This window comes from Eretmochelys imbricata, chromosome 5, assembly GCF_965152235.1.
Source record: "Eretmochelys imbricata isolate rEreImb1 chromosome 5, rEreImb1.hap1, whole genome shotgun sequence".
Taxonomy (NCBI): Eukaryota; Metazoa; Chordata; order Testudines; family Cheloniidae; genus Eretmochelys; species Eretmochelys imbricata.
The window spans coordinates 102,891,160-102,916,687 of record NC_135576.1 but is presented as its reverse complement, the minus strand read 5'-3'; the positions used below and the strand labels follow the sequence as shown (position 1 = coordinate 102,916,687).

General features: G+C 42.2%; 1 protein-coding gene and 1 pseudogene across 1 annotated transcript in view; one reads left to right on the top strand and one right to left on the bottom strand.

Annotated features, from left to right (window-relative positions):
* The window catches only part of JAK2 (Janus kinase 2), a 90,560-nt gene that overhangs the window by 27,970 nt on the left and 37,062 nt on the right, over positions 1 to 25,528 (bottom strand). The window contains exons 7-15 of the mRNA XM_077817633.1: positions 22,377 to 22,534; positions 19,325 to 19,436; positions 17,757 to 17,943; positions 16,910 to 17,037; positions 15,197 to 15,331; positions 14,116 to 14,203; positions 6,188 to 6,315; positions 2,556 to 2,694; positions 674 to 825 (exon numbers count right to left, since the gene is read on the bottom strand). Coding sequence (XP_077673759.1) covers positions 674 to 825; positions 2,556 to 2,694; positions 6,188 to 6,315; positions 14,116 to 14,203; positions 15,197 to 15,331; positions 16,910 to 17,037; positions 17,757 to 17,943; positions 19,325 to 19,436; positions 22,377 to 22,534 — 1,227 coding nt within the window. The remainder of the gene's footprint in view (positions 1 to 673; positions 826 to 2,555; positions 2,695 to 6,187; positions 6,316 to 14,115; positions 14,204 to 15,196; positions 15,332 to 16,909; positions 17,038 to 17,756; positions 17,944 to 19,324; positions 19,437 to 22,376; positions 22,535 to 25,528) is intronic.
* Positions 19,671 to 20,136, top strand: LOC144265228 (large ribosomal subunit protein uL14 pseudogene; annotated as a pseudogene).

The window sequence follows — 25,528 nt, the reverse complement described above, 5'->3', positions numbered from 1 at the left end:
TGGCAGAACAGCCATTTCTGGTTTAAACGAGAAAGACCAATTTATTTTCTTTGCGCAGGTGATTCCGTGCAGCCTAACTAGGATGGAACAGTAAGAAAGTTTTGCCCACCTGTGGGCTGGCTGAGTTCTGTCTCTAGCTGTAAGAGCCTCATTCTGATTATGAGAGAGTGTGGATGAGTCAGAGGGGGCTAGTATCTCAGACGTTTCTCCTTCCAGGTAAGTGTCTATCCAGTGGCTCTGCTAGGAATGTGTTATTAAATGAGCTCATTGAGGGAACTATTGGGAAATTACAGCAGCAGCCGCCACAGGCAAGATTAGGCTTCTGTGACGGGTACAAGTGAGTTTGTATAAAGCTCCAAAAAGGGTTGGGTTTTGTGTTTAGGGGACTCTCCTGATGATTTTCAAGAGAGATGGACTAAATATGCCTGCAGAAAAGACCTGCAATATTACGGAGCAATAATTCTGGAAATTTTTAAAGTTGTATTCTATTTTTGGAGACATTTTTATATCTGTAAACGCTTCTGCATTGGATAATTTGGGGTTGGGACTCTCTGCAAGACCCAATGTGATACTGCACTAAAAAGCATTTTAAGGGTGACTAGAAAGTATAGTCAACAAAGAAACATGGTATTCACAGGTACAGTAACAAACAACGCTACTTGCCAATACTTACTCTGGGAGAATCCAGTGCACCAAGGGGCTTGTCTCCCCCACTGCAGATTTCCCATAAAGTAGTACCAAAACTCCACTTGTCTGTTGCTAAGCTTAGCTGTTTGGGATTTTCAATGCATTCAGGTGGGACCCAGGGTATCCTTTCAAGAAGAACTATGTAATCATGAAAACACAACAGGTCACAAATAATACTGAAGTGTCTACTTTTATCTCCAAATTCTACTTAAACACATTAGAATTAGTAAAAGTTTGAATTTCTACAATTCCCTTATTTTTTTAGAATGAAATACTTCAACTCTTCTCAAGTTCCTGTTCTTCAATAGTAAATGCTAAATGACACATGCACAAATGATGAACTTGTAACTAGGATGAAGTATCATTGCTTCTAATTTTAAAAGTTCATTGACTGTCTTCTCTTTATAGCCCCAGGAAGCCAGATCTAAGGAATTTCTACATCGTGTTGTTGCTCTGACATGAATGCCCTTTCCCACTATCAAGAAACAGTAGTTCCCACACAAGATTGAGAGGGTGAAAAATCAGAGGCATACGCTTAGCAGTTTTCAGATGGGGCGCAACATGCTGACTCTGCAACAAGCAGCAGTGTGCACACACAGGAATTCATCTGTTTGAATCTTCATTATTTGATCAAAACTAAAACTGATCGGGGAACAAGCTAAAAGGATACTGTCAGATCAGTTTAGACCCAAGATTTAGGATTTTTGAAATTAAGTTCACAAAAGACTGCCATCAAAAGAAATGTTGCAACTTTTAAAAAATTCAGTGGAAAGTTTATTGGATAACATCACCATCACACTACACTGCTTGCATTCCAAAGGTTGCAGCATCCTGCCACCATATATAAACTATAAAGCCAAATATATGATTAATATATGATTAAAGCCAAAATGAATTAGTCTGTTTTCATCTTCCAAGCTGAATATAGCCCCTCCAGACCTCCCCCAAAAAAGTAAACAGTATCAATGAAGACTGGTACCTTAAATTTTAAAAATACTTCCAATTTGAATAATCTAAGGTGTTATTTGTAACACGGCTAAGAAAACCTGTTTAAGAATATATGAATTGTCACCTGACAGTGTCACTTTAAAAAGACAAAAAAGGGGAGAACAATGAGAATGGATACATTATCTATCCATCTAATAGTCAATAATCAGATGCATCCACTTGCGCATGTTGTCCTATTACTAATATTTTTACTCCATTTGAAAGCATTTCACAGCTTGTAAAAGTGACAGAACAGCAGCATATTATAGATATATAGGTCATCATTTTCAAGAGTGCAGTGATTTCAGGTGCCCAGCCTGAGATGTGTTGGGGATGGTTTTGAAAATCAGGTCCCTGCAGTTTCAAATTGGGCACCTGAAAATCCCTGGTTACTTTTGAAAATGCTGGGCTTTCCATATGTTCTCTAAACTTCTCCACATTACTATAATAAAGCACTTGAATCCTGACCTGCAGTGACTACTAATCCAGCAATATGCCACAAGTATAGTAGACTGAGTCATGCCACATTACAGCATGGTCAAACATCCCTTTGGAAAAGATGTTTTGTTTAGAACATACAGTAATCTGTGTTGAAATGCCAGTCTTCCTAATGTACCATTTTAACCGGTTTGTATTCTTGTACAGACTTATTTAAAACCAAACAAAACCACCCAGCAGAAAATTTTGACTGTTTCCTATAGCCATTTGTTGATAAGATGCAGTTTTAACTGCTGTCTGGGATGGTGTTTTAGGGACTGGAGAAAGGCTGGAGGAGCTTATATCACAATAAACAATCAGTACAATGAGAGGTTGGAGGAATAAAAATACAAATATTTTCAATGTTACAAACAATAGCCCAGACAGTTGACTCCAAGACTTACTGTCTTTTGGCAAAACTGTCATGCTGATGCCAGGATCACTAAGCTTGATAAATGGAAGGTTTCCAGACTTCCTATCTTCTTCTCTGATAAGCAAGATATTTTTTGCACATACATTCCCATGAACCAGGCTTTTATCTTCCTGATAAAGACAAATACATTTTTATGTAAATAAACAGGTAAAAACCAGAAGGCATTTAAAAGAAAGCGTTAGTCTAGGAAATTAAACAGATCGCATATGGCAGGCACAAATAAAATGACACCACTAATTCCTCTCCAACTGGTTAGAAAATTTAACTAATGGTTAAATTATATCCATTATCTATCTAGATTTCTAATTCGGATAGCTTTAATATACGTTCTACAGCTAGGCAGATATCAAATAAGGCCTGAAGTATATTAGTAATTCAAAAAAGGCAGTAGCTTTCACTGATGGTTAGCTATTAACATTATTAGAAGGTCATTTATATTGAGCATAGGGAGATGAAGGGGGAGGGGAGGAATGGTAGGCATGATTCCTGGAAGAAGTTATTTTTAAGTTGGGATTTCAAAAAGAGGAGAGAATGGACCACTTGGCAAACAAAACAGGACAAAATAAGAGCTGCTTATGGAGCAGCATGAGAGAAGGAATGACACCAACAGAGTAACAGAGAAGTGAAGAACATAGTCCGGATAGAAGATTTAGAGGAAGGGAGGGAGAAAGTAGAAGAATAGTAGGACACAAGAGGAGAGATTAAGAAGGAGAAAAATAACGTAGACCATTGACACTAACATCCTTGACTGAAATGGGAGCAACCTGCGTGTGTCAGAGCAGAGTTTGGCCGAGAATTTTGTAAGTGGCTAACCCTCAGATGGGACTAATTCTGTCCCCTCTTCTGCTTTCAAGTCCCTTTTAACTTCAGTAGGAATGCTGCTCACAAATCAGCCCTTAATTATAGGCAGGGCTGGTAGCACCGTCCATTATTAAGGTTGCCCAATACTTCCTATTATAAGGCCCTATGCTCAGTTGCTTATAACTTTATGAAACTTTAACTGTCAGGGATGAAATTTTTCATGCCCGATGTGTGTCTCAGGCTCAATTTTTTTTTGGAAAATTTCAGCCAAAATGGTTCAGTTGTTTTTGAGAAGGATAAGAAAATATACATTACTTTGCCCATGTTAAAAAAATTAAGACATTTCACCTGAAACGCTATACTGCCTCTGCGCTTTGGAGCTGGGACTTGAAATTTGGCAGGGTGGCATGTGTGTCAGAGATGTAACTTTTGCCATCCTCATGAAAATCCACCCAAATTTTCCCAAGTTATAAGCCTTTGAAAAAAATCGCTGTTTGCACATGCAGTAAAGACTTCTTCAACATTAACAGCTAAAATCTCCACCGACTGCATCCTCACCGAGCATGCTGGGAGCCTCTCACTGCTCCTAGTGCCAACTAAACTGTGCATGCATCATTCCCACAGATTAGCTGAGCATGCTCCGGCTCAGGGCTATGAAGGCTCAGAAGGGCTTTCCCTGTAACTGCTACTCTGAACCGTGAAGGGGCTAGGATGGGGCTGGGAGCTAGAACTGAAAGCAGGGCCTGTCTCTCCTATGCCTCAATGACCCTCACTGCTGGCACCCAGGCAGCACAGAGGGGGAAGTCATCCGGATTGCAAGAGAGAAAGGAGTAGATTGGGACAAGGAGTCTAGTGAGACTGGGACTAGAGGAGAAAAACCGGGACTGGGAGTTGGAGGGGGAAACTCGTATTAGTTGGGCAAGAAGCCTGGGACTGCATGTGGAGAGGAGGAGAGATTCTGACTCTGAAAGAAAACTTAGAGCAGGAGATGGCTGGGGAAAAGAAGACAGGGACTGGGATGAGAAGCCTGACGAGTAGGGCCATGTATTGGGAAGGCAAGGAGATTGGGACTGTCACAAGTAGCCAGGGGTGAAAAATAGAAGGGACAGGGACAGATTAATGGGGATGGGGCAGAAGAAATCAGCTTGGTGGAATGTGCAAAAATCTGTGTCCACTAGAACAGACTCTCCTCCAGAGCCTGGAATGGAACCCAAGACAGCTGAGTCTCACCAGTTTTCTGGTGCTGGCAAATATCTATGAAACCCACTATCAAGGTGAGTGTCTCATCTCCCTTTAGTGCTGGTTCACACAGAGGATCACAACCTAGTAGTGGTATCAGTTATGCCATTAACTCTAGTGCCAGATGTCTGTCAGGTGGATCTAAAGATTCCAGTCCTACTGATGAACCATATGATGGAATTTCTGTTTTCTCAGTTTGCTTTTTTTAAAAAAACCTAGGAAATCATACACAAAAGGTTATGCTAGAAGAATATTATTAAGGTTGCAAAGTCAAACACTCAGAAGTTAGGAAATACCAGAATTAAGGCTGCCTGTGCAACCTTAATTCAGCTCCCTTATTTGTATGCATTATGATATAGTCTTTAATTACATGATCACATACTTTTTTCCCCACAGGACCGCTGCTTCATTTAGTGAATAGGATGCATCTGCTCTGGGCATGAATCAGGACTTCACAGTAAAGGAGGCTGCTTTTCGTAGGACCTCTGCCCCATTTGTTGCAGAAGTTGGAAGGTGTGTAGTGAAGGAGGTAGGGGATTGCAGAAAATAAAGGGAGGGTCTCGTGGTTAAGACAGTTGAATGCTGCCCTAGTGGACACTTTTGACCTTTATCTCTCTGTGCCTCAGCTTCCCATCCATAAAATGGGGATAAGGATGTTGTGAGGATAAATTAATTAACGTTTGTGACGCACTTAGATACTATACGAATAAGCCAGTAGCGGGCAACCTGCGGTGCGCACACGGCCTGTCAGGGAAATCCGCTTGCAAGCAATGAGACAGTGTTTACGTTGACTGTCCACAGGCATGGCTGCCTGCAGCTCCCAGTGGCCGCGGTTCGCCTTTCCAATGGGAGCTGTGGGAAGCTGCGCGGGCTGGCTGCTGCTTCCCGCAGCTCCCATTGGCCAGAAACAGCGAACTGTGGCCACTGGGAGCTGCAGGCAGCTGTGCCTGTGGATGGTCAATGTAAATACTGTCTCACAGCCTGCCAGCGGATTACCCTGACGGGCCGCATACAGCCCGTGGGCCTCAGGTTGCCTACCTCTGCAATAAGTGCTACAGAAAAGCCCATGACAAAATTAATAATGCTGTCTTCAGAGTTGTATATGAATAGTGTGCAGTAAATTAGGCCTAAGTCCACACATTGAACAATAAGGAGAAAACAAAATATTGAATTAGCTTCTCATTAACTGAACATTGTCCATTGTGTGAACTGAATGAGGCATGGATCCTGTGGAATAAACAGTATGTGACCATGTAATTAAAGACTATCTTCATGCATACTCACAAAGGGGCTGAACTAGGTTGAACAGGCAGCCTTCATTCTGGCATTTCCTAACTTTTGAGTGCTTGACTGCATAATAATGTTATTTTAATGTAGAGGGTGTGTGTGTGTGTGTGTGTGTGTGTGTGTGTGTGTGTGTGTGTGTGTGTGTGTGTGTGTGTGTGTGTGTGTGTGTGTGTGTGTGTGTGTGTGTGTGTGTGTGTGTGTGTAATATGTATAGATAATAAACCATAAGCATATGAATTTGACTATCAAACTAAAAAAAGAAAAAAATCGACTTACCAGAAAATGCATGGCCAATGCCAACTGTTTGGCAACTTCCAATTTCCACAAGATATTGATAGAATTTTTGTTCTTTTTCAAATATGTGTCCAAGGATCCGAATCTGACATACTCCTGCACCAGGATATCTGATTTAAAGTGTTTAAAAGGTAAACAGACTGTTTAATTTTTCATTCTTGTTTTATAAACGTACTGCTACTACAAGTGAATTGCATCATACGTGCATTTAACTTCTGCAAATTCAACTATACGCGCTTGGCAAAAGAAAAACAACAAGAGACCTGTAAATAGTGCAGGCAATTTCGCCCACCATTCCACTCAATGAGCGTATGCCCCGGAGTGAGCGTGAGATGGGAGACGTGAATCTGCTGTTCCCTCAGTTGGTTTCAGTTCCTGCGTGCCTCTCATAGTGTGAGCATCTCGCCGCACTGAGTGCGATTCTAGTGTTTAAAGATACGTATTTTTCTTACATGGCCCCTAAACACAAGCCAACTACTTCATCTGCTGCTCAACCAAAGAAACAGCTATCTGTTCCAACGCTGGAGGAAAAACTGGCTGTGTTGGACTTATTGGGAGATGGTATGTCGGTCTCCAACGTGGCGCGTAAATATGGCCGCAACTAATCTAGCATCCGTGCCATCAAGATTCGAGAAAGAGAAATTCGTCAAGCCGTTGCATCAAACGCTCCAATAACTGCTACGGTGATGAGCCAGGTGCGTGATAAGACTTCAGTGAAGACTGAAAAGGCATTAAATTTATGGCTGGAAGACATGAACCGTAAACGTGTGCCTATCGATGGCAACATATTGCAAGAAAAGGCTCTTAGCCTCTACACACTGTTCAAACCTCCCGCCAAAGAGGGACAGCCTTCTGATGAGAAGGAATTCAGAGCCAGCCAAGGTTGGCTTAACTTCAAAAACATGCAGACTACTGGTGAAGCTGCATCTGCCAATGAAGAGGCAGCAAAAACCTACCCCAAACAATTAAAGAAAATCATAGAAGAAAAGGGCTATCTTCCAGAACAAGTTTTTAATGCTGACGAGACTGGGCTCTCCTGGAAAAAAATGCCCAACTGCGCTTACATTTCAAAATCAGAAGGACAAGCCCCTGGCTTCAAAGCAGCTGAAGACCATGTGACTGTGTTGTTTTGTGGCAATGCAGCTGGGCATTTAATAAAGCTGGGCTTGCTCACAGAGCTGCAAATCCCCGTGGCCTAAAAGGCAAGAACAAAAATCTCCTGCCTGCGTTCTGGCAATCAAATAAAAAGGCTTGGGTGACAGCAGCATTATTTCTGGATTGGTTCCACAAGTGTTTCATTCCGGAGGTCAAGCGGTACCTTGAAGAGAAAGGACTTGACTTTAAAGTGTTGCTGATTGTAGACAATGCTCCTGGCCACCCTGCGGCACTCCAGTTTGCGCATAACGACGTTGAAGTCATCTTTCTCCCCCCCAATACCCCTCCATCCTCCAACCTCTCGACCAAGGTGTGATTCACTGTTTCAAGGCCACGTACACGAGGCTTACGTTCTCACAGAGACGTAACGTTATGGAAGCTGATCCCAATCTTAATGTGATGGACTGTTGGAAGTCCTTCAACATTGCCGATTGCATCACTTGTATTAAAACAGGCAATGGATGCAATCAAGCCTGAAACAGTCAATGCATGTTGGCAAAACCTATGGAAAGAATGTGTGAATGATTTTAAGGGTTTCCCGACCATTGACATAGAAGTGAAACGCATTGTTCAGGTGGCCAGGCAAGCAGGTGGCGATGGCTTCGTCGACATTCTTGAGGAAGAAACTGAAGAATTAATTGAGAACCATAGAGAAACATTGACTAACAAAGAGTGAGAGGAACTGATAAAATTGTCTACAGGAGACGAAGATGATGACGAAGAACAGGAAGAGCCAGCAAGATGGAATCTTCATAAATTTGCTGAAGTGTTCCAAGCAGCGAAACACCTGAATACGATCCCTCTATGGAACGAAGCCTCAAAAATCACATGTAGTATTACGGATGATTTGAGACCGTATCAAGAAATGTTTGAGCAGCTCAAGAGACAACAGCGACAGTTGCTGATCACCATGTTTTTCAAGGAAAAACAACCAGCAGCTGATGAGCCTATGCAATCAACTTCTCGAGCTGAACCAGAGCCAACCACTTCATCTACAACTCGCTCTCCATCACCTGGATCAACATCAAGCCCTGACGACCCCCTGTAATTTCCCCCCTGTAATTAAAAATATAGCACTATAAAATTATATTTTGCATATGTACTCTATTATATACTGTACAATACTGTATACATTATGCATATTACTGTACAGGGTTGTATACACAAAACCATGTACAGTATACTGTACTTTATGGGCAATTTAAGGGATTTTCAAGGGTAATTTTGACTATAAGCAATTTTCGCCTTATGCACGGACTTTAGAACCTAACCCCCACATAAGATGCTACTCCACTGTACTAAGAAACAGATCCAATTTTAACACACACCCCCGCCGCCTTGTGACAATAAAAGTAATGTGGTTTCAAGTTAGCATCATAATGTATAAGTGTATCAATGTCCTATTGCATTAATAAAACAATCATTTCAACTCAGTCACTTTGCAGTTGTTTACAAACTTTCTTCTTCTTTTTTAAAATCTAAAGTTTCATCCTGCTGAATTGAAGTGTTGTTGGTTCTGCTATTGAAACACATTCTTTGTTGGAACAACAGAAGTTCCCCTCTGAAAACAAACTGTGCTAATAGCTTATCTTGTGTAGCACAGCCATAAGAAGAGGCCCTTTCCCCCAAAGCCTGCCTGTATTAATCTGGCAACACTTGCCTAAATAGTCTTCTAGTCAAGAACCCAGGAAGCCAGCTGCATGGTTGCCACTGTTTCAGTGGTTTATTTTTTTTAGAAACAAATAATTTTAAGTGAAGTGAAATAACCCTGAGCTTCTGCTTTCAATTGTATTCATGTTCCTCATTTGGACTCTAAACACAATGAAAACTATTGTAATCACAGTGTGCTTCCTGCTTTATAACGCAAAAACTGGCTTGCAACTTAGTCTTTTAAAGAACATGCAGTGTTTTCAGAACTATACAAAATAAATTTTACCCAGATCTGTAGCAGACTTATCTGAACTAAATGTAGTTGTTGCTAACATAGGGGACTGGCCTCCTCTCAGTAGACTAAGGAAGTTACATAAGTAAATCTCCCAGGTCTTTAGAGGTAAATAGACTACAGAGTCTAATTATGAGTTTAAAGATGAATTACTATACTTATAAACAAGTTATCTGAAGATAAAATTCCCTACTGATACAGTACATTATACAACCATTGAAAGTATGTATGCTAACACCACCACAAGTGAACTGGGAAATCAAGGAGAATATTTACTGAATATTAAGATACAGCTACAAGAATGCTATAGCCAGGGTGCTTGGAAGTATAACAATACATATGTAAAATTATGTTACAAAATATGAAAGCTAATCACAGAAATCCCAGAAGGTTTCTACTTCTAATTTCCAAGGACAAGCACACTTAAAGAAAACAGATCATGTAAAACATTTATGTTTTAAGTAGAGGCATAATAGTAAAAAGGGATGTAGGGTTTGTTATCAGAGCAATACAAATAGGTAAAGTCGGCTCTACCAATCCTTACCCTCTCTTGCAAGAAAACCTGCTCCTGTTCTTAAGAACTTTAGAGATAAACCATGTGTATATGGAGAAGTTTTAAACTTCGTCATTTCAACATTTAAGAAATAAACAAAACATCTTTGTGAAATGTATTCTTACAGATATGTTAGATAAATGCAAAGCTCTAACTACAGCATCTAATGTTATTGCTATGTAAATAGTAAAAAGCTTTATGTACTAACATGGAATCTAATAACCTTGCTAAAGTAGTGTAAAAAGCCATTTAAGTACAGAATATTTATATTATTGAGGAATTAATTACTGGCAGTGGCAAACCCTCAACCAACTGCAGAAGACCAGAATAATCTTTCCAAAGTCAACAATTTTTAATTATATAAGTTCAAGACTTTGTAAGAGTTATTTAAATTTAAGAAGACTGTTCTGACAACTAAAAACTTTTCTATTAAAAAAAGAGTATATGGACTATTTGAAGAACAGAATTTAATTTCCTGTCAAACGCTAACAAAACTGAAAGACAATCTCAGAAAATGGACTGAATAAAAAGAGTTAAACCTAATTTTAAAAGTTATCTGGAATAGATCTTTCCTGTCCCAAAAAGCACAAAGGCAGAAAGAAATGCTGCACTTCAGAAGCTGAAGGTGTCACCTAAGCCGACCCCCAAGGTATGAAGCCAACCAAAGAGCAACAGCAATCAACTTTGAATCTAAACAAGCCTGAAAGAGGAGTGTTTTCCTATAATGTCATGAAAATTGGAAGGAGAAGGGTATAAAAACTCTGAAGTGAGCACCCTTTCTCTCACACATACCCTCGGCTATCCTGCTCAGAATAGCACTCCACAAGCAAGCTGCCATAGACAGAGAAGACTCAAGAATAAACCAACCCAAGGATACCTCCCCGAGCCTTCAACATCGACTGGCGAGAGAAAGGTTTCAGAGTAGCAGCCGTGTTAGTCTGTATTCGCAAAAAGAAAAGGAGTACTTGTGGCACCTTAGAGACTAACAAATTTATCTGAGCATAAGCTTTCGTGCTCACGAAAGCTTATGCTCAGATAAATTTGTTAGTCTCTAAGGTGCCACAAGTACTCCTTTTCTTTTTGGTGAGAGAAAGTTAACTAAGACTAAGGGATTAGCTTTAAACTCTTGTAATAATTTTATTGGGATATGAAAATGCTGGTGTAACTTATATTACTGTTTCTCCTATGCAGTGTAGTTGTAGCCATGTCGGTCCCAGGATATTAGAAACACAAAGTGGGTGATTGATATCTTTTATTATTGATCCAATACAAGATATTACCTCACCTACCCTGTCTAACTGTTTCTCCTGTTAATCACCAGATGGTTAGACCATGTATTCCTGTACAAGAGGCTAATTTGGGGAAACAATATACTTTGGTCTTAACTTATCAAGAGAAAAGCACCCCCAAAGGTGATTGACTAAAGAATTTAATCTCTGTTAAAAGCTCTGTATGACTATCTGTGGAGAAGAGTTTGTAAGAGAAGCCACTAGTCTATCACTTGTATTCTGTCATTTGTATTGTTTTGTTTAATGTTTGTTTTCCTTTCTATAATAATAAAACAAACATAGTAAGTGATTGTGATTATTTTTCTTGGTCTTGATCATCGTAGTCAGTAAGGTACATTTCCCCCTCCTTCCTCCCCCCATGCGACTAAGAAGCGGGAGTCACATCCCTTAGTTGGCAATAAGAGAAACAATTAGTAACAGCTGGCCTACCATTTCTTGTTTCTCTGGACTAAATATTTTTAGTAATTATTAAAATAAAATTACTTGACATCCAGCAATTTAAAACGATCCCTTTCCACCCCACAAAATGATGTTAAAATAACTTTGAGAATCAAACACAAACAGAAGGGCTATTGTTCTCAACCTGCGGAGTCCTGCCCTCCTACATTGCTAAATGGGATAGTGGGTCCCAGTATGGGAAAAGTTGAGAACCATCGATTTATACTATTTATTTCATGTTGTTTCTCTCATCATGAAAGCTCTAGCCAAGCTGAAAAACAAGGATAAGGCTTTTTTGAGCAGTCAAGGAAAATATATGGGCATTTACATTTTATGATGCAGATAAGTAGGATTTAGGATCTTAAACAACTTTGCTTACAAAATCATTGCAGATCCCCTTTAACTGAATTCAGGAGACATCTTGCAGAATGTTGAGCTCTTCATTACTCCCATGATCAAACAAAAAAAGGATTCCGACACTTACTGTTATTATAAAATGTTTTATTTTGTTAAAAAATGGGAATCATAGAAAGAAAACAACACGAAGCTAAAATAACTTAGAAAAGCCACATGAAAAAAACAAACAAAAACCCAAAGTTTATTTAGCAAAACCTGTCCTCTATGCCTATGGTCTGAGTAAAAGGAGTGGAAGGTAAAAAATGATCCCAAGATAAGGGATCTACTAACACTAATCTACCTTAAGACAATATACGCATACAAAAACAGGAGAATTAGCTGATATAAAAGCCTGGCATATGAGGGGAATACATAAATAAAATCTAGAACAACAATCTGAAGTTGCTTTAAAAAAGTTACTAAGGACATGCTACATACCCATATACAGTTCCGAGGATGATTTTTTACTGGAGGGAAGGAAGGAGAGGGGCAGAGTTTCTGAAATAATGGGCCACATTTTCAGAACTGGTTGCCTAAACTACTCCTTCCAAAATTGTATTTGTCCCCACAAAACCAGCATTTGATCATGTGCAAAGGGTAACAGTCAAGACTTTTTGCAGGGCAAATGGTAATTTGCTTGAACAATAAGGCACCTATGCTCACCACTGATCACTATGGACATGCAAATGCAGGTGGACAAATTGCGGAAACCATTTTGTCAGCTGATTTTGAAAAGCTGGCTCTCAAAAGCCTTTGCCAGTCTCTACAGATGTATTAGCAAATCCTTCACAAAGGTTACACTGCATATTCCCACAACCCTTGCAAATTTCCAATGATGCTTGCTGATGTCACTCCTGAGTGACAAAAAATTAAAAATTCTGCACCAAAAAATAAAAATTCTGTACACAATATTTTAAAATTCTGCAAATTTTATTTGTCAAATAAATGTGGAGACTCCAGCATGGCATTAGGGAGCGCAGGCCACTGGCTGCACAGAGGTGGGAGACCACTGTGCAGCTCCCCACCAGGACATGGACCCAGCGGTGAGGCTGACCCAACCCTGACACAGCAAGGACTGGGCCTGCCCCAAAAACACCCAGGGCCCTGACCCTCCATGTGGGCAGGCAGGCTCAGCAAGGTAGGATCCAAGTGTGGAGGGGCTTAACGGGGGGATCCAGAGGTGGGTTGAGAGGGTTCTATGAGGGGCAATCTGGGTGCGGGCAGATCAGTGGGGGATCCACGTGCAGGGTGGATCTGGATGCACAGGGGCTTGTTGGGGGGTTCTGGATGCAACAGTAATGGGACTCTGCAGGGGGTACAGATGAAGCTGGTTGGGTCTCAGCATGCGGGGGGTCTGAGTGTGGGGGGTATAGAGCTCCGCAGGGGGGTCTGGGTGTGGGGCCTCAGTGGGGGGTTCAGATGCTGGGGGAGTTGGGCTCATTTGGGGGCGGGGGGTTCTGAGTGCATGGGAGGTGAGGCTCGGCAGGAGGGTCTGGGTATGAGGAGGTCTGGATGCACAGGGGTTAGGCGGATGGGGCAGCAGCTCCCTCTACAGGGATCCTTCCCCCTGGAGCTGAGGAGTGATGGGTGCAGGAAGCAGGGGGAGTTTGCAGAACTTCCTGCAGCCAGGGGAAAAATCTGGCCATGGGTCTGACCCCACCCCAGATGCCACGCAGGGGAAGAGGAAGCCCCATCCTTCCCAGCCCCAGCGCAGCTGGGACTAGCAACTGAGCACAGCGCAGGGTAGAAGCCACCAGCCAAGTCTTCCCCAGTCCCACCTCCTGCCCCACAGTGATTTACCTCTCTGCTGGCTGCCCTGAGCACCCAAAACATACTGCTTGGGAGGGTCACATGACCGCTCTTGTGGCTTCCCTGTCAGAAAGTCATTTTTCTGCAGGGAAGCAAAGAAATCTGCCGGGGGAGGGGAGGGAAGGGAAGGGGCATAAATTCTGTGCATGCACAGTGGCACAGAATTCCCCCAGGAGTAACTGTCACTCTTTCACATGAATGCCTGCTGAGCCACCCCTGTACGACTAGGATGTAAATAAATTTCGCAGCAGACTTTTACACAATATCAGGAACAGAAACTGTAATGAGAACTGCTTGAAATTATATAAATATATTTGATTTTACTTACTCTCCTCTCCACAGACACAAACTCCATAATTTAATACCAAGTGCTTGTAAGAAAGCTGGCTCATCATGCTTGCTGCCTCAAAGAAAGACTACAAGTGCAAGGCAGAGAGAATGATAATCAGTGGAGAAAAATCAACTGTTAAATTATTTGGAATTAAACATATTAAAACCACCCACATTTTCACATTGCTTTAATTCCTAACTTACTGCAAGGATATTGCATAACTGATTCCATCTTATTGGCTTGTGCAGTGACTTTTTTTAGTAACTGTTTTATCCACAGTGCACACATGGTTTAGTCAGCAATCTAATTTCTTGGTGATAGGAAAAACATCGGTGGACAAGAATGCTTTATACATACAGAAAGCAAGCAGCGCTCATAGGGAATCTCTTTTAACCTATGGCAGATATCTGAACTCCACAAAAAGATGGCCAAAAACAACAAATAGAAGGTGGTTAACTGCTCAAAAATTTTGAACTAGAGTATTTCATTGCATTTGCATGTAGTGTATTGGATCAAAAATGAAATCTGGAGTCAAATTCTCTCCCTGGATCTGGTCCCTTTCTGCTGCCCAGGAGGTGCAAAGGACCTTAACACTGGCCATATTTGGTCAGCTGAGAATTCTCCCAGTGGGGGACATAGGGAGTGAAGCTCTCAGAAGGTGTGAAGCCATAACAGCTGGCCCTTGCACCAGTTTCCCTGGTCCAAAGTGTAGAGTACCAGGGGCAGAAGTGGGCATAGCTGAAACACTGCTGTATTCTGGGATTTCTCAACATGCGGATGTGGTCCCTTGGGGACCACTGTCAGATGGTGTAGGTTAGTTACAGCAGTCCCTAAGCCACAGCCTGAGGTGCAGCCGTGCAAGGCAGAGAATAAGAGAGCCTTCAAGTGGCTTCCTAACAGCCTACTTGCTTCTCCTACACAAAATTATGCTTGGTGCAGGAAAGAATCTGGCTCTGGATTAAAACTGAACTGTAATCATCTACCATATAACACCATCTTAAGTTGCTCATGGTAACAAAGAACAGTAACTGTTTACAGACAACAATCAACAAACATATTACCCAAGAACCAGACAAACCTCAGAGTAATTTCTGTGCACTTTATCCAGCACTTTTAAGAGGACTTCAGTTTGATGGAGCTCGCCATAGTCTCCCACTTCTTTCCTTACACCTTTGAAAATTTTAGTAAAGGTGCCCTGCCCAAGGCTCTCATTCTAAAAAATAAAAAAGATAGGGGTAACAGGGAAGGAGCAGTCAGACAACTTTCTCTGCCAATTCTGATCACTTAAAGTCCTCCACAAATAATGTACGTAGAAAACCTTTAAAGCTACTACAATCAGTTCAAGAGTCCGATGACCAGGAGTAAGGAATACTGGAAAGAGTTTAACCTAAGTATTTGATTAGATGAAGGTCTCTCCCCCCACCCCCTTTGACTCTTTGGGGATCTCTGTGGACAGGTGGTTGCAAGAACCCATAGGCAAGGAAACTGGATGCTGGGAGTATAAAGAATTTGGGCCTCTGCGGGTGGAGAAAACAGTGGGTGATGCAATAAAAAGGAAAGACATATTTATAAAAACAAAAACTTTGTTTATTACTAAAGCAGAGGTGGGCAAACTACGGCCCGCGGGACCGTCCTGCCCAGCCCCTGAGCTCCTGGCCCAGGAGGCTAGCCCCCGGCCCCTCCCCTGCTGTTTCCCCTCCCCCGCAGTCTGAGCTCACTGCGCTGCTGGCTCAATGCTCTGCGAACTCCTGGGGCAGCGGGGCTGCAAAGCCCGGCCTGACCCAGTGCTCTGTGCTGCATGGCGCGGCTCCCTGTCCTGGTGCAGCTGCGTCGCCAGCCACCGGTGCTCCAGGCAGTGCGGTAAGGGGGCAGGGGGGTTGAATAGAGGACAGGGGAGTTCAGGGAGTGGTCAGGGGCCGGGGGTGTGGATAGGGGTTGGGGCTGTCAGAGGGCGGGGAACGGGGGGTTGAATGGGAGCAGGGGTCCCGGGGCGGGCAGTCATGAAGGAGAGGAGGGGTTGGATGGGGCGGCAGGGGGCAGTCAGGGAGCAGGGAACAGTGGATGAGGCAGGGGTCCCGGGGGGGGGCAGTCAGGAAGGAGAGGGAGGGGTGGATGGAGTGGCAGTTAGGGGCAGGGTGTCCGGGGGCAGTCAGGGGAGAGAGAGTGGGGGGGCGGGGAAATGGATGGGGCAGGAGTTGCCAGGGGGCCATCAGGGGGCAAGAAGCTGGGTGGGTCAGATAGGGGTCGGGGCTGTCAGAGGGCAGGGAACGGGGGGTTGAATGGGAGCAGAGGTCCCAGGGGGGCAGTCAGGAAGGAGAGCGGCGGTTGGATGGGGCAGCAGGGGGCAGGGTGTCCGGGGGCAGTCAGGAAGGAGAAGGGAGGTTTCAAGGGGCAGGGGGTCCGGGGACGGTGGGGGGGTAGAGTATGGATGTGGCAGGGGTAGCCGGGGGGACATCAAGGGGCAAGAAGCAGGGTGGGTTGGATAGGGGGTGGGGGCTGGGCCGGGCCATGCCTGGCTGTTTCAGGAGGCACAGCCTCCCCTAACCGGCCCTCCATACAATTTCAGAAACCAGATGCAGCCCTCAGGCCAAAAAGTTTGCCCGCCCCTGTACTAAAGGGACACCCAAATTTAAGACTTTTTTTTTAAACTGTAACTAAAGAACTACTGTAGCAAAATGTCTTGCTGCAATTAAGGCTATTTTAAATGGCATACAAACAGGAACTAGATTTTCAGAACTCTGTGTGCAACTGTTCATGAAAATGGCCAGAGAGATGCAACTAGTGAACTTACAAATATCAAGTCCTCATTCCGGATTTTGTGAAAGACCATTTGGTTGACATTATTGTGTCTCTGCAATGCGGGCGATGTAGGTACATCAGAAATACCATTGCTCCTGAAGACTAGAAGATTTGACTTATCTGGGTGGGGAGGGGAAGAAGATGGGAATGGAAGGAAAAAAAACAAACAAAAACCAGAAAACATCTCTGTTAAAGACTTTTATCACTATGTTGTTTCAACAGAATTATTAATTTAAGATGTAAATCTCCTGTGATAATCTGGATACCATAGCAGGGAGAGAACAATTTGTTTAATAAATAACACCGTATTACAGGACTTAATCAAACAAATGTCAAACCTGGACCTTTCTGACTAGAGATAACATTCTGGTTCTCTCTTCTTTCTCTCCTGATTATTAAAGTTTCTGAAGCACTCTTATTTTTGACAAGTACAGCATTACATTGCTGAAAACATTCCACTTTTCATGGTACATCATGTGCATTTTAGAATAAGAAATGGCAAATTTAGCATCTCTTTCATGATACAAACCTGTAGCTAAACACTTGATCAGATGAGAAATGCTGTTAAATGTGACCTTTCAATCATTAAGAGGCCAGTTTCACTTTCAGTCAGGACAGCTGCAAGCTGGGATGGTCATGCTTTGTGGAAGGGGATCACAGCACTGTGAGTAACTTCTTACAAACCAAGGCAAACCCAAACTGACACTAACACTGAAATCTCAATGACTAAGGAGATGAAAATGTCTGTCAGGCAAATATATTGATCTGCTAATTTCTCTTTCAAAAATATCAATTAACCCGAAAATAATTATATATGTTTGTGTTTACAAGTTTTTTACCTTTTGGTTTTGGAGGGCAGCATTTGGTAAACTGGAAAATGATGTTGTCTGAACGGACTGTTTCTGTCTGATAGCAATTCAACAGATCCTTAAGGTTACCAAAACTTCTCTTCGTTCCACTAAGATTATACTCTCCAGTCTCATTTTTTGTTATTAAGCAGTGCTTATACTCAGCGACACCATCCCGCTGTAGAGATTTTTAATTAGAAAAGGAAAGACTGACACATATAATTTAAAAATGTAAACGATTTATGTACACTCAATTTATTAAAGAGAAAAATTCTCAAACAACATGTTACTGTCATTTCATATTTTAATCCCAGTATCTAGTAAAATGAGAAGACACTGATAATGCTAGTAAGGGACTATTTCTATCACTGGAAGTGTTGATTAGTATTTTGACATTAGCTATCGGGACTGCAACCAAGAGATTTAAAAACAAACAGAATGAATCGACCCAGTTATAAGTGAGTCCTTCATTGCTACTAACATAAGCTACCTCATGCAACAAAAGAGATGAGGTGGCAATGTAATGTTGCAAGAAGTCTCACATCTTGAGTGCTCAAACAGAAAAACTTATTAGCAATGGTGAAATGTATTTTGTAGTGCTGTGCACTGATGCAGGTATGATTCTTATGACAGGCACCTTACAAAAACCTAGGCTAGATTCCTATTTTTGTTGTCTACAGCATAGTTCGAACTCCAAGCTGAAACTTGGCACACAATCTCAACACAAGTTTCTTTCAGACAAACTTTCAAAAGGTCCAGTTGTCCATTTCTAATTTATAGAAACTCCTATACTGCTGTCACTTGCCCTTTCTTTACAACCCTGTGGAAAACATACCAATGACCACCAAATCTCAGCAGCTCTCTAATTGTTTGCTTAGAAAAACCAAAGCAAGAAATGATACAAACTTGCTCTGAATGGTGGACGATCTTACCAGATCAGCTAAAAGAAACTCTCTTTCACATGCAGATTTCCTTTCTGAAAGCGAAGTCTAAATATGCAGAGTGAATGAGCAGTACAATTCTACAAAACATTTTTTTCTCCACTGATTATATTGCTCTGATTTGGCAAAGATTCCTGTTTCTAACACAGTAGTTGATACTTTTCCATCTACGCACTAGCACTGTTGTGGTGTCATCTGTTGAAACAGCCACAGTTTTGAAGATGTGTGTTACAGTAGCTAACTAACTGCTGCAAGCCAGTATGAAAGCTCACACACTATTTTTGGTATACCTCACCAAAGGAGAAGCTACTGTTTTTTTTATATTTTTGAAATTTTGGTAGAAGAGGCCAATGTACTGATAATTTTGTGATTTAAAAAGATATTTTCATATAAACCAAAACAAACCAGATAATTATACAGTAATAAATAGCATGTAAATAAAAAAGCATTGTGAACAGCAATGACATTAATGAATAGAAGAATACATAGCTCACGTAACAGAAGATACAAACTCAACGATTTACTGTATGTAAATGAAAAAAAAAAAAGAAAAAGAAGCAGTGCTCTCTGCTTCAGTGCAATACAGGCTACCGTTACTGCTCAGTGCAGTACACTGACCTCTATGGCAAAGGTGAGGAAGTATTTCTTAAAATCTTTTGGACTGCAACGAAGAACATAGTAGCCAGTCTGATTGCCTGCTTTCCTCAGCTTATTGGTAGCAAAGTCCATGCTATAATAAAACGAAAAAATGTTAACGGCTGTACAATTTCAGAAAGCGAAAACAGCAGAGATTTTGAGCAATGACACCATTATTAGAAAGAATTAATTATGTCCACAGTGTGTTGGGTACCTAATAGAAGGACTGTATCTATCTATGTGCTATGGCACTTGCTTTTTAAAACACCAGGGTTTTGTTCTGTTAGCAACAGCATTATATGCAGGTAAGGAAACAGGCCTATCAACCACAAGATGTCCAAGCGAGGACGTGGTGGTTCGTCCGGTGCGAAATTCCGTATTTCCCTCGGTCTTCCCGTGGGAGCTGTGATTAACTGTGCAGACAACACAGGTGCCAAGAACCTGTACATTATCTCTGTGAAGGGGATTAAGGGGCGCCTGAACAGGCTGCCAGCTGCTGGTGTAGGCGACATGGTCATGGCTACTGTCAAGAAGGGCAAACCTGAGCTCAGGAAGAAGGTGCACCCAGCAGTGGTAATTCGGCAGCGGAAATCATACCGGAGAAAAGATGGAGTGTTCCTCTATTTTGAGGACAACGCGGGAGTGACAGTAAATAACAAAGGGGAAATGAAAGGCTCAGCAATCACAGGCCCCGTGACTAAGGAATGTGCAGATCTGTAGCCCAGGATAGCCTCCAATGCTGGCAGCATCGCATAAACCTGCGCCATCCTCGTTGTAAACATAACATAAAAGTGCTTGCACAAAAAAAAAAAAAAAAAAAAAAGGGCAAGCTGCTCATAGGAGAAAGAAAAACTGGTTTAAAAAAAAAATGTACTGAATCATCCACCACTGGAAACTGATTTTTCCTAGGAAATAAAGTAACCATATAGCATCTTTGCTATGGATTATCTAACTGTCCATGTCTTTTTCGAGAGATTATGACTAAGGCTAAGATTTTGTCATAGAAGTCACAGATTCCGTGACTTCCAGAGACCTCCGTGACTTGTGCCTGTGGCGGCTGGGAACCGTGGGGGCCCCGAGCTCCCAGCCACAGCAGGTGGCAGGGGTGCCCCACAGCTCCCAGCCGCTGTGGGCAGCAAGGCCCCTGGGAGCTCCCAGCTGCTGCGGGCCATGGGGGTGCTCTGGAGCTCGAAGCCACGTGGGGTGGGGTGGGGCGACTCCACAGCTCCAAGAGGGGGCCTTCCAGCTCCCCATTTTGTCACGCATATTTTTAGTAGCCATCATGGATAGGTCACGGGCTTCCGTGAATTTTTCTTTATTCCGTGACCTGTCAGTTACAAAATATTAGCCTTAGTTATGAATGGCATTGCTTGAGAAGGTCTAAGCCTAGCACATAATTCAATGCAGTCCTAAAGCTAACTTTAACGTCTGATTCTATTGTTTAAATTTGCAAGTTTCCCTCCCCATGCCCAAAAAGTAAACAGAAGGAGCTTAATTTATTAGGACAGGTTTCACTCATGTCTTTTGGAAGATGTAGATCACTCCCTCTCTTCCCCTCATGTTAATGACAAATTTACAGAAATATGCCTGATTTACGAGGTGGCAGACTAATTTTTTATGATTTAAATATGTATACCAAGTACATTGGTTCTCTTGTTTAAACTATGGGGAAAAAAATTAAATGCAGTACATTCTGCTTACTTACATTCTGGTTGCCCATATCCTGAGCTCAAACAATAACAGTACTGTATGAAATGTTACAATCAATAAAGGTACCAAACTGTTTCTCTAAAGAACTGGAGAAACTGAACTAAGAGACGACAGCTGTACAAAAAGCAATTTGTTAAATTTATTAGCTAGCAATTTTCTGTGTTCCCCTCACAATGATTGAAGACACGGGTATCTGAATTTGCCTTTTTCCCCTTGCAACTTAGATTCTAGTTCTGCTAGATCTTTTAGTAAAAACATTATGAGAGCCTCCGTTTATGACATCATACACTGTTGCCATGGTAATGACTACAAGGTCCTAAATTCAGCATTATGTCTGTTGCATGACTGGGTTGGAGGAAAAAATGAACTCTGAGTGGAAGAAATATACTTTAAGTTCATCTGTATTCATTCTTATGATTTACAAAGAAAATTTCAAACATGAAACATATCACAAAAGGTATCATTCTACTCTCACTCTGCAGGTTTTCCCAATAATCTCAACAGGAGTTTCATATGCAGATAGAGGGGTAGTATATAGTGAAACAGTGTTACAAAACTTGACGCCCCTCATTAGAAAAGGAGCGCACCTTCCCTTACAAAGTCTACTCCTGGGGGAATTCTGTGTCAAAAAATTAAAAATTCTACACGCAGTATTTTAAATATCTGCAAAATTCTGAAAATTTTATTTGTCAAAATAACACTACATAAACATGCCTGTTTCATTTATTTTGGTAATTTATTTCAAAATACCCGTCAGCAAGTATGTCTATAACAATACAGACACACCCAAAAATTCCCCCAGGAGTAGAGAGTTAAAAGAAATCCCTATGACAACCGAGTTCTTGTTTCGCTGCATCCCCTCCCCAGAGCCCCGCCAGGGGACCAGCCACCCACAACCTCTCCCCCCAAGTCCAGCCACGGGGCCCCCTGCAGCCAATACACCCTCTCCCCTCCCTCCCACAGTGTCTTCTATGTGTGAGCTTGGCACTGCTGGATCCAGCTGTCCCAAGTAGCAGCCAGCAACACTGCAGCCAATTTTGGAGTGGGGGGGGCAGGGGAAGGGGAATTTTGCACAAAAAACATTAATTTCTGCAAAAATCTGCATTGCACAGTGGCACAGAATTCCCCCAGCAGCAAGAGTCAAAGGGAAACCACCCCCCCCACATGTTTTGCCAAAGGAAAATTTGAAAAAAACCACCCACCAAAAACCTATTTTTTCTATAAATATACATTCCAGTAAGTATGCTTATGTTTCACCCTCGTTGAAGCTCATCTTTCAAGACTCGATAAAAGTGTCTTGTCATAATATAAGAGCACTACTTACGAAATTGGTCCATGGCAGTTGCTCTGGATATTTTCAAGCACTGTTGGTGGTGCTACTTCTTTACAGAGGTAATGGTGAGCGTCTGCAGTTAATCTATAATATCCATCAATTAACGATACAAAAGAGAGAGCTTCTCTTAATGAATGAAATTCAGCCTCCTGTAAAAGTTGGAAAGAAAAAAAGAGCGAGAGAATGAGGTTAATTTATAATAAACACCACAATCCTCAGATAGGTATGGTAACAGTATATATAAAAAAATACCTCTCACACACACACACACACAGTATAGACAGGCCCTGATAGTGGAACCCTTATTCATATTGATAAGCACTTACATGAGTAATTGACTTCCATCAGAATAACTGGGTATGTGCTCAAAAATGGGTGAAATTCATTCTGAGTATTTGGGCTCTATGGAGATGGGGTGCATTCCCCAAACCAGGGCATAACTAAACTAGCAAAAAGGATAAAAAAAAATCACCATCTATTAAAGGGTACCAGGGCACCATTATGTATTCAGCTGCATTCTTTATTTCTGCATTTTGAGCCACCAGATTGTGTTGGGGTTTTGTTTTTGTTTTTTAGTAAGAGGAAAATGAGATAAACAAAAGGTTTCTTCCAATCTTTTCTTTCCATAATTTGCAGGCCCCCTGACCTTGAAAGGCCTACTACTATAATTTTCTGCTTGTTTGTCTACCACAATACTAGTTACTTATGATTTATAGTATTACTTTTTAATACCAACTGTCTGAGGCATGTATTATTCTTAACAGTGTTCTCATCACTAGCAACGCATACATCAACTGAAAGGACAACATTCCTGCAGTAAGTCCTACATTTGGATGTATCTGTTTTTAAAACAATTTGTATGTGTGAGCTGGATGCCATGGGCCTGATTCACCACATTATGTGCCAATGCATATCTACTGCCACATCAGCCTCAGTGGTTCTCCCTGTGGCATGTGGGTGAGGGGCGAAGGCTGGAGTAAATCAGTCCTTCTCTCGGATGTTGATAATTCTTAACAGTAGTTTATTTACAATTCTCACAAGGTATATGCCTCAGTGGTTCTCTTAAGCAAAACCACCACAAACTCACTCTCGCTCTTCCTTGCTTCCACCGGAGCAGTGATGCTTATTGTGCTAGCTGCTGGTCACCTGCACATCTCCAAAAATAGTAAACTCAATATTTCCCCTATAGAGAAGAAAACAGCTTTCCCCCTTGGAGAAACTTTTTCTCTCTGCTGCCTCCAACCCTTCTGCAGTTTGTGTATTGTTCCTTGATCCTCCCTCCCCTCTCACTCCCCAGAAGAGGTTTTTAAAGGTCATTGACAGCCCTTAACCTAAAGTAACCCCTTTTCAGCTCCTAGGGAAAGAGGACTTTAACCATTCTAAGGCTGATATACCTGCCTTCAACCTGCCATGCCTGTGAGGCTACAGGTTGGCGTTTATGTTGTGTATCTCCTGGACTGGCTGACCGTTTTCAACAAGGGTCAGATACTAGTTCTCCGCTTAGAGGATCATACATACAATGTTAAATACACCGTGCATATTGTGTTCCAGTTTCTGGATTTAGGGCCTATAAGTGAGAAACAAGAAGCTCTACTTACAAAAAGTCCTGCATCAAACACTAGACATCCTAAAGACCAAAATCTGGGACCCATGTTACCAATGACAAAGGCGATTCTAAGAGACTTCTATAGGCCTTTTAATACAAAACCGGCGCAGGTTCTTTTTGATGATGCTTTTTTATGGAAAAGGACCACCCTCTGAGAGTGGTCAGGTCTGACTTTGTCACATATGCCCCCCAGCTCAACACTATGCGGTTGGGCTGCATGCCTGATTCCTGCCCTATGCTGCACTTTGAAGAAGAAGGGTTGTAGTGACAGAAACTATCTTGTTAGTCTTGCAATTTTTTTTTGTTCTGGTGCATTCATTTCAGGGGAGCATGGCCTGTAACATGCGTAAAACCTCCATCCAAGCAGATAATACGGGAGGGTTTCCACGGCCCATTTTACCATGAGGCATTCCTTCTCCACTATGGTATACTTCTGTTCTCTAGGGAGAAGTCTTCTATTGAGACAAAACTGGGTGGTCTTCCTCTGCAACCATGAGAGAAACTATGGCTCCTAACCCTACTTTGGAGGCATCTGTTTGTAGTACAAACTCCTTCTGGAAGTCTGGGGCTACTAGCACTGGACTGCTGCAGAGGGCTGTTCTCAGATCCACAGAAGCTTCTTTGGCTGCACTGGTCCATTTTACCACGTCTGGACTGCTGGCCTTTATGAAATCTGTTAAAGAGTATGCCCCAGTGGTGAAGTGGGGAATGAATTGTCTGTAATGTCCAACTATCCCCAGAAATGCTCTGCCCTGTTTCTTCTTGATCACCCAAAGCCCACTTTGTATTGCCTCTAACTTGTTCAACTGGGGTTTCACTACACCTCTCCTCATGATGTACCAGAGATATTTGGCTTCCATTAGCCCTATTGCACATTTGGAGGGGTTAGCAGTGAGACCCACTTTCCTCGGAGTATCCAGTACTGTGTCTACTTTTTCTAAGTGCATCCCCCAGTCTTGGCTGTGTATGATCACATCATCCAAGTAAGTAGCTGCATACCTGGCACGTGGTCATAATAGCTATCAGTAAGTCACTGGAAGGTTACTGGAGCCCCTTGTAATCCAAAATGGAGGACAATGTACTGCTATAAGCCCTGTGGCATAGAAAAGGTGGCCTCTTCTCCTTGGCCACTTCTGCCAGAGGGATTTGCCCATACCTTTTGGTCAGGTCAAGGGTAGACAAGAATCTTGCTTTTCCCACCTGGTCAATTAGCTGATCTATCTGAGGTATGGGGTAGGCATTGAACTGGGACATGTCATTTAATTTTCAAAAGTCACTGAAGAACCACTGGTACCATCTGGTTTAGGAACCAGAACAGTTAGGCTAGACCATTGACTATGGGACGCTCAGTGATTCCCAACTCCAGCATCCCCTTCATTTCTGTATTGATCTCTTTCCTTTTAGCCTCAAGGATCCGGTATGGTTTAACTTTCTCATTTATTTCTGCATCTGGGACGATGAGCTTCCATGGTTTTGCCTGGCTTCTCTGGGAATACATTATGGTTTCACTCCATCACATTGATGGCCTCTGTCTTGC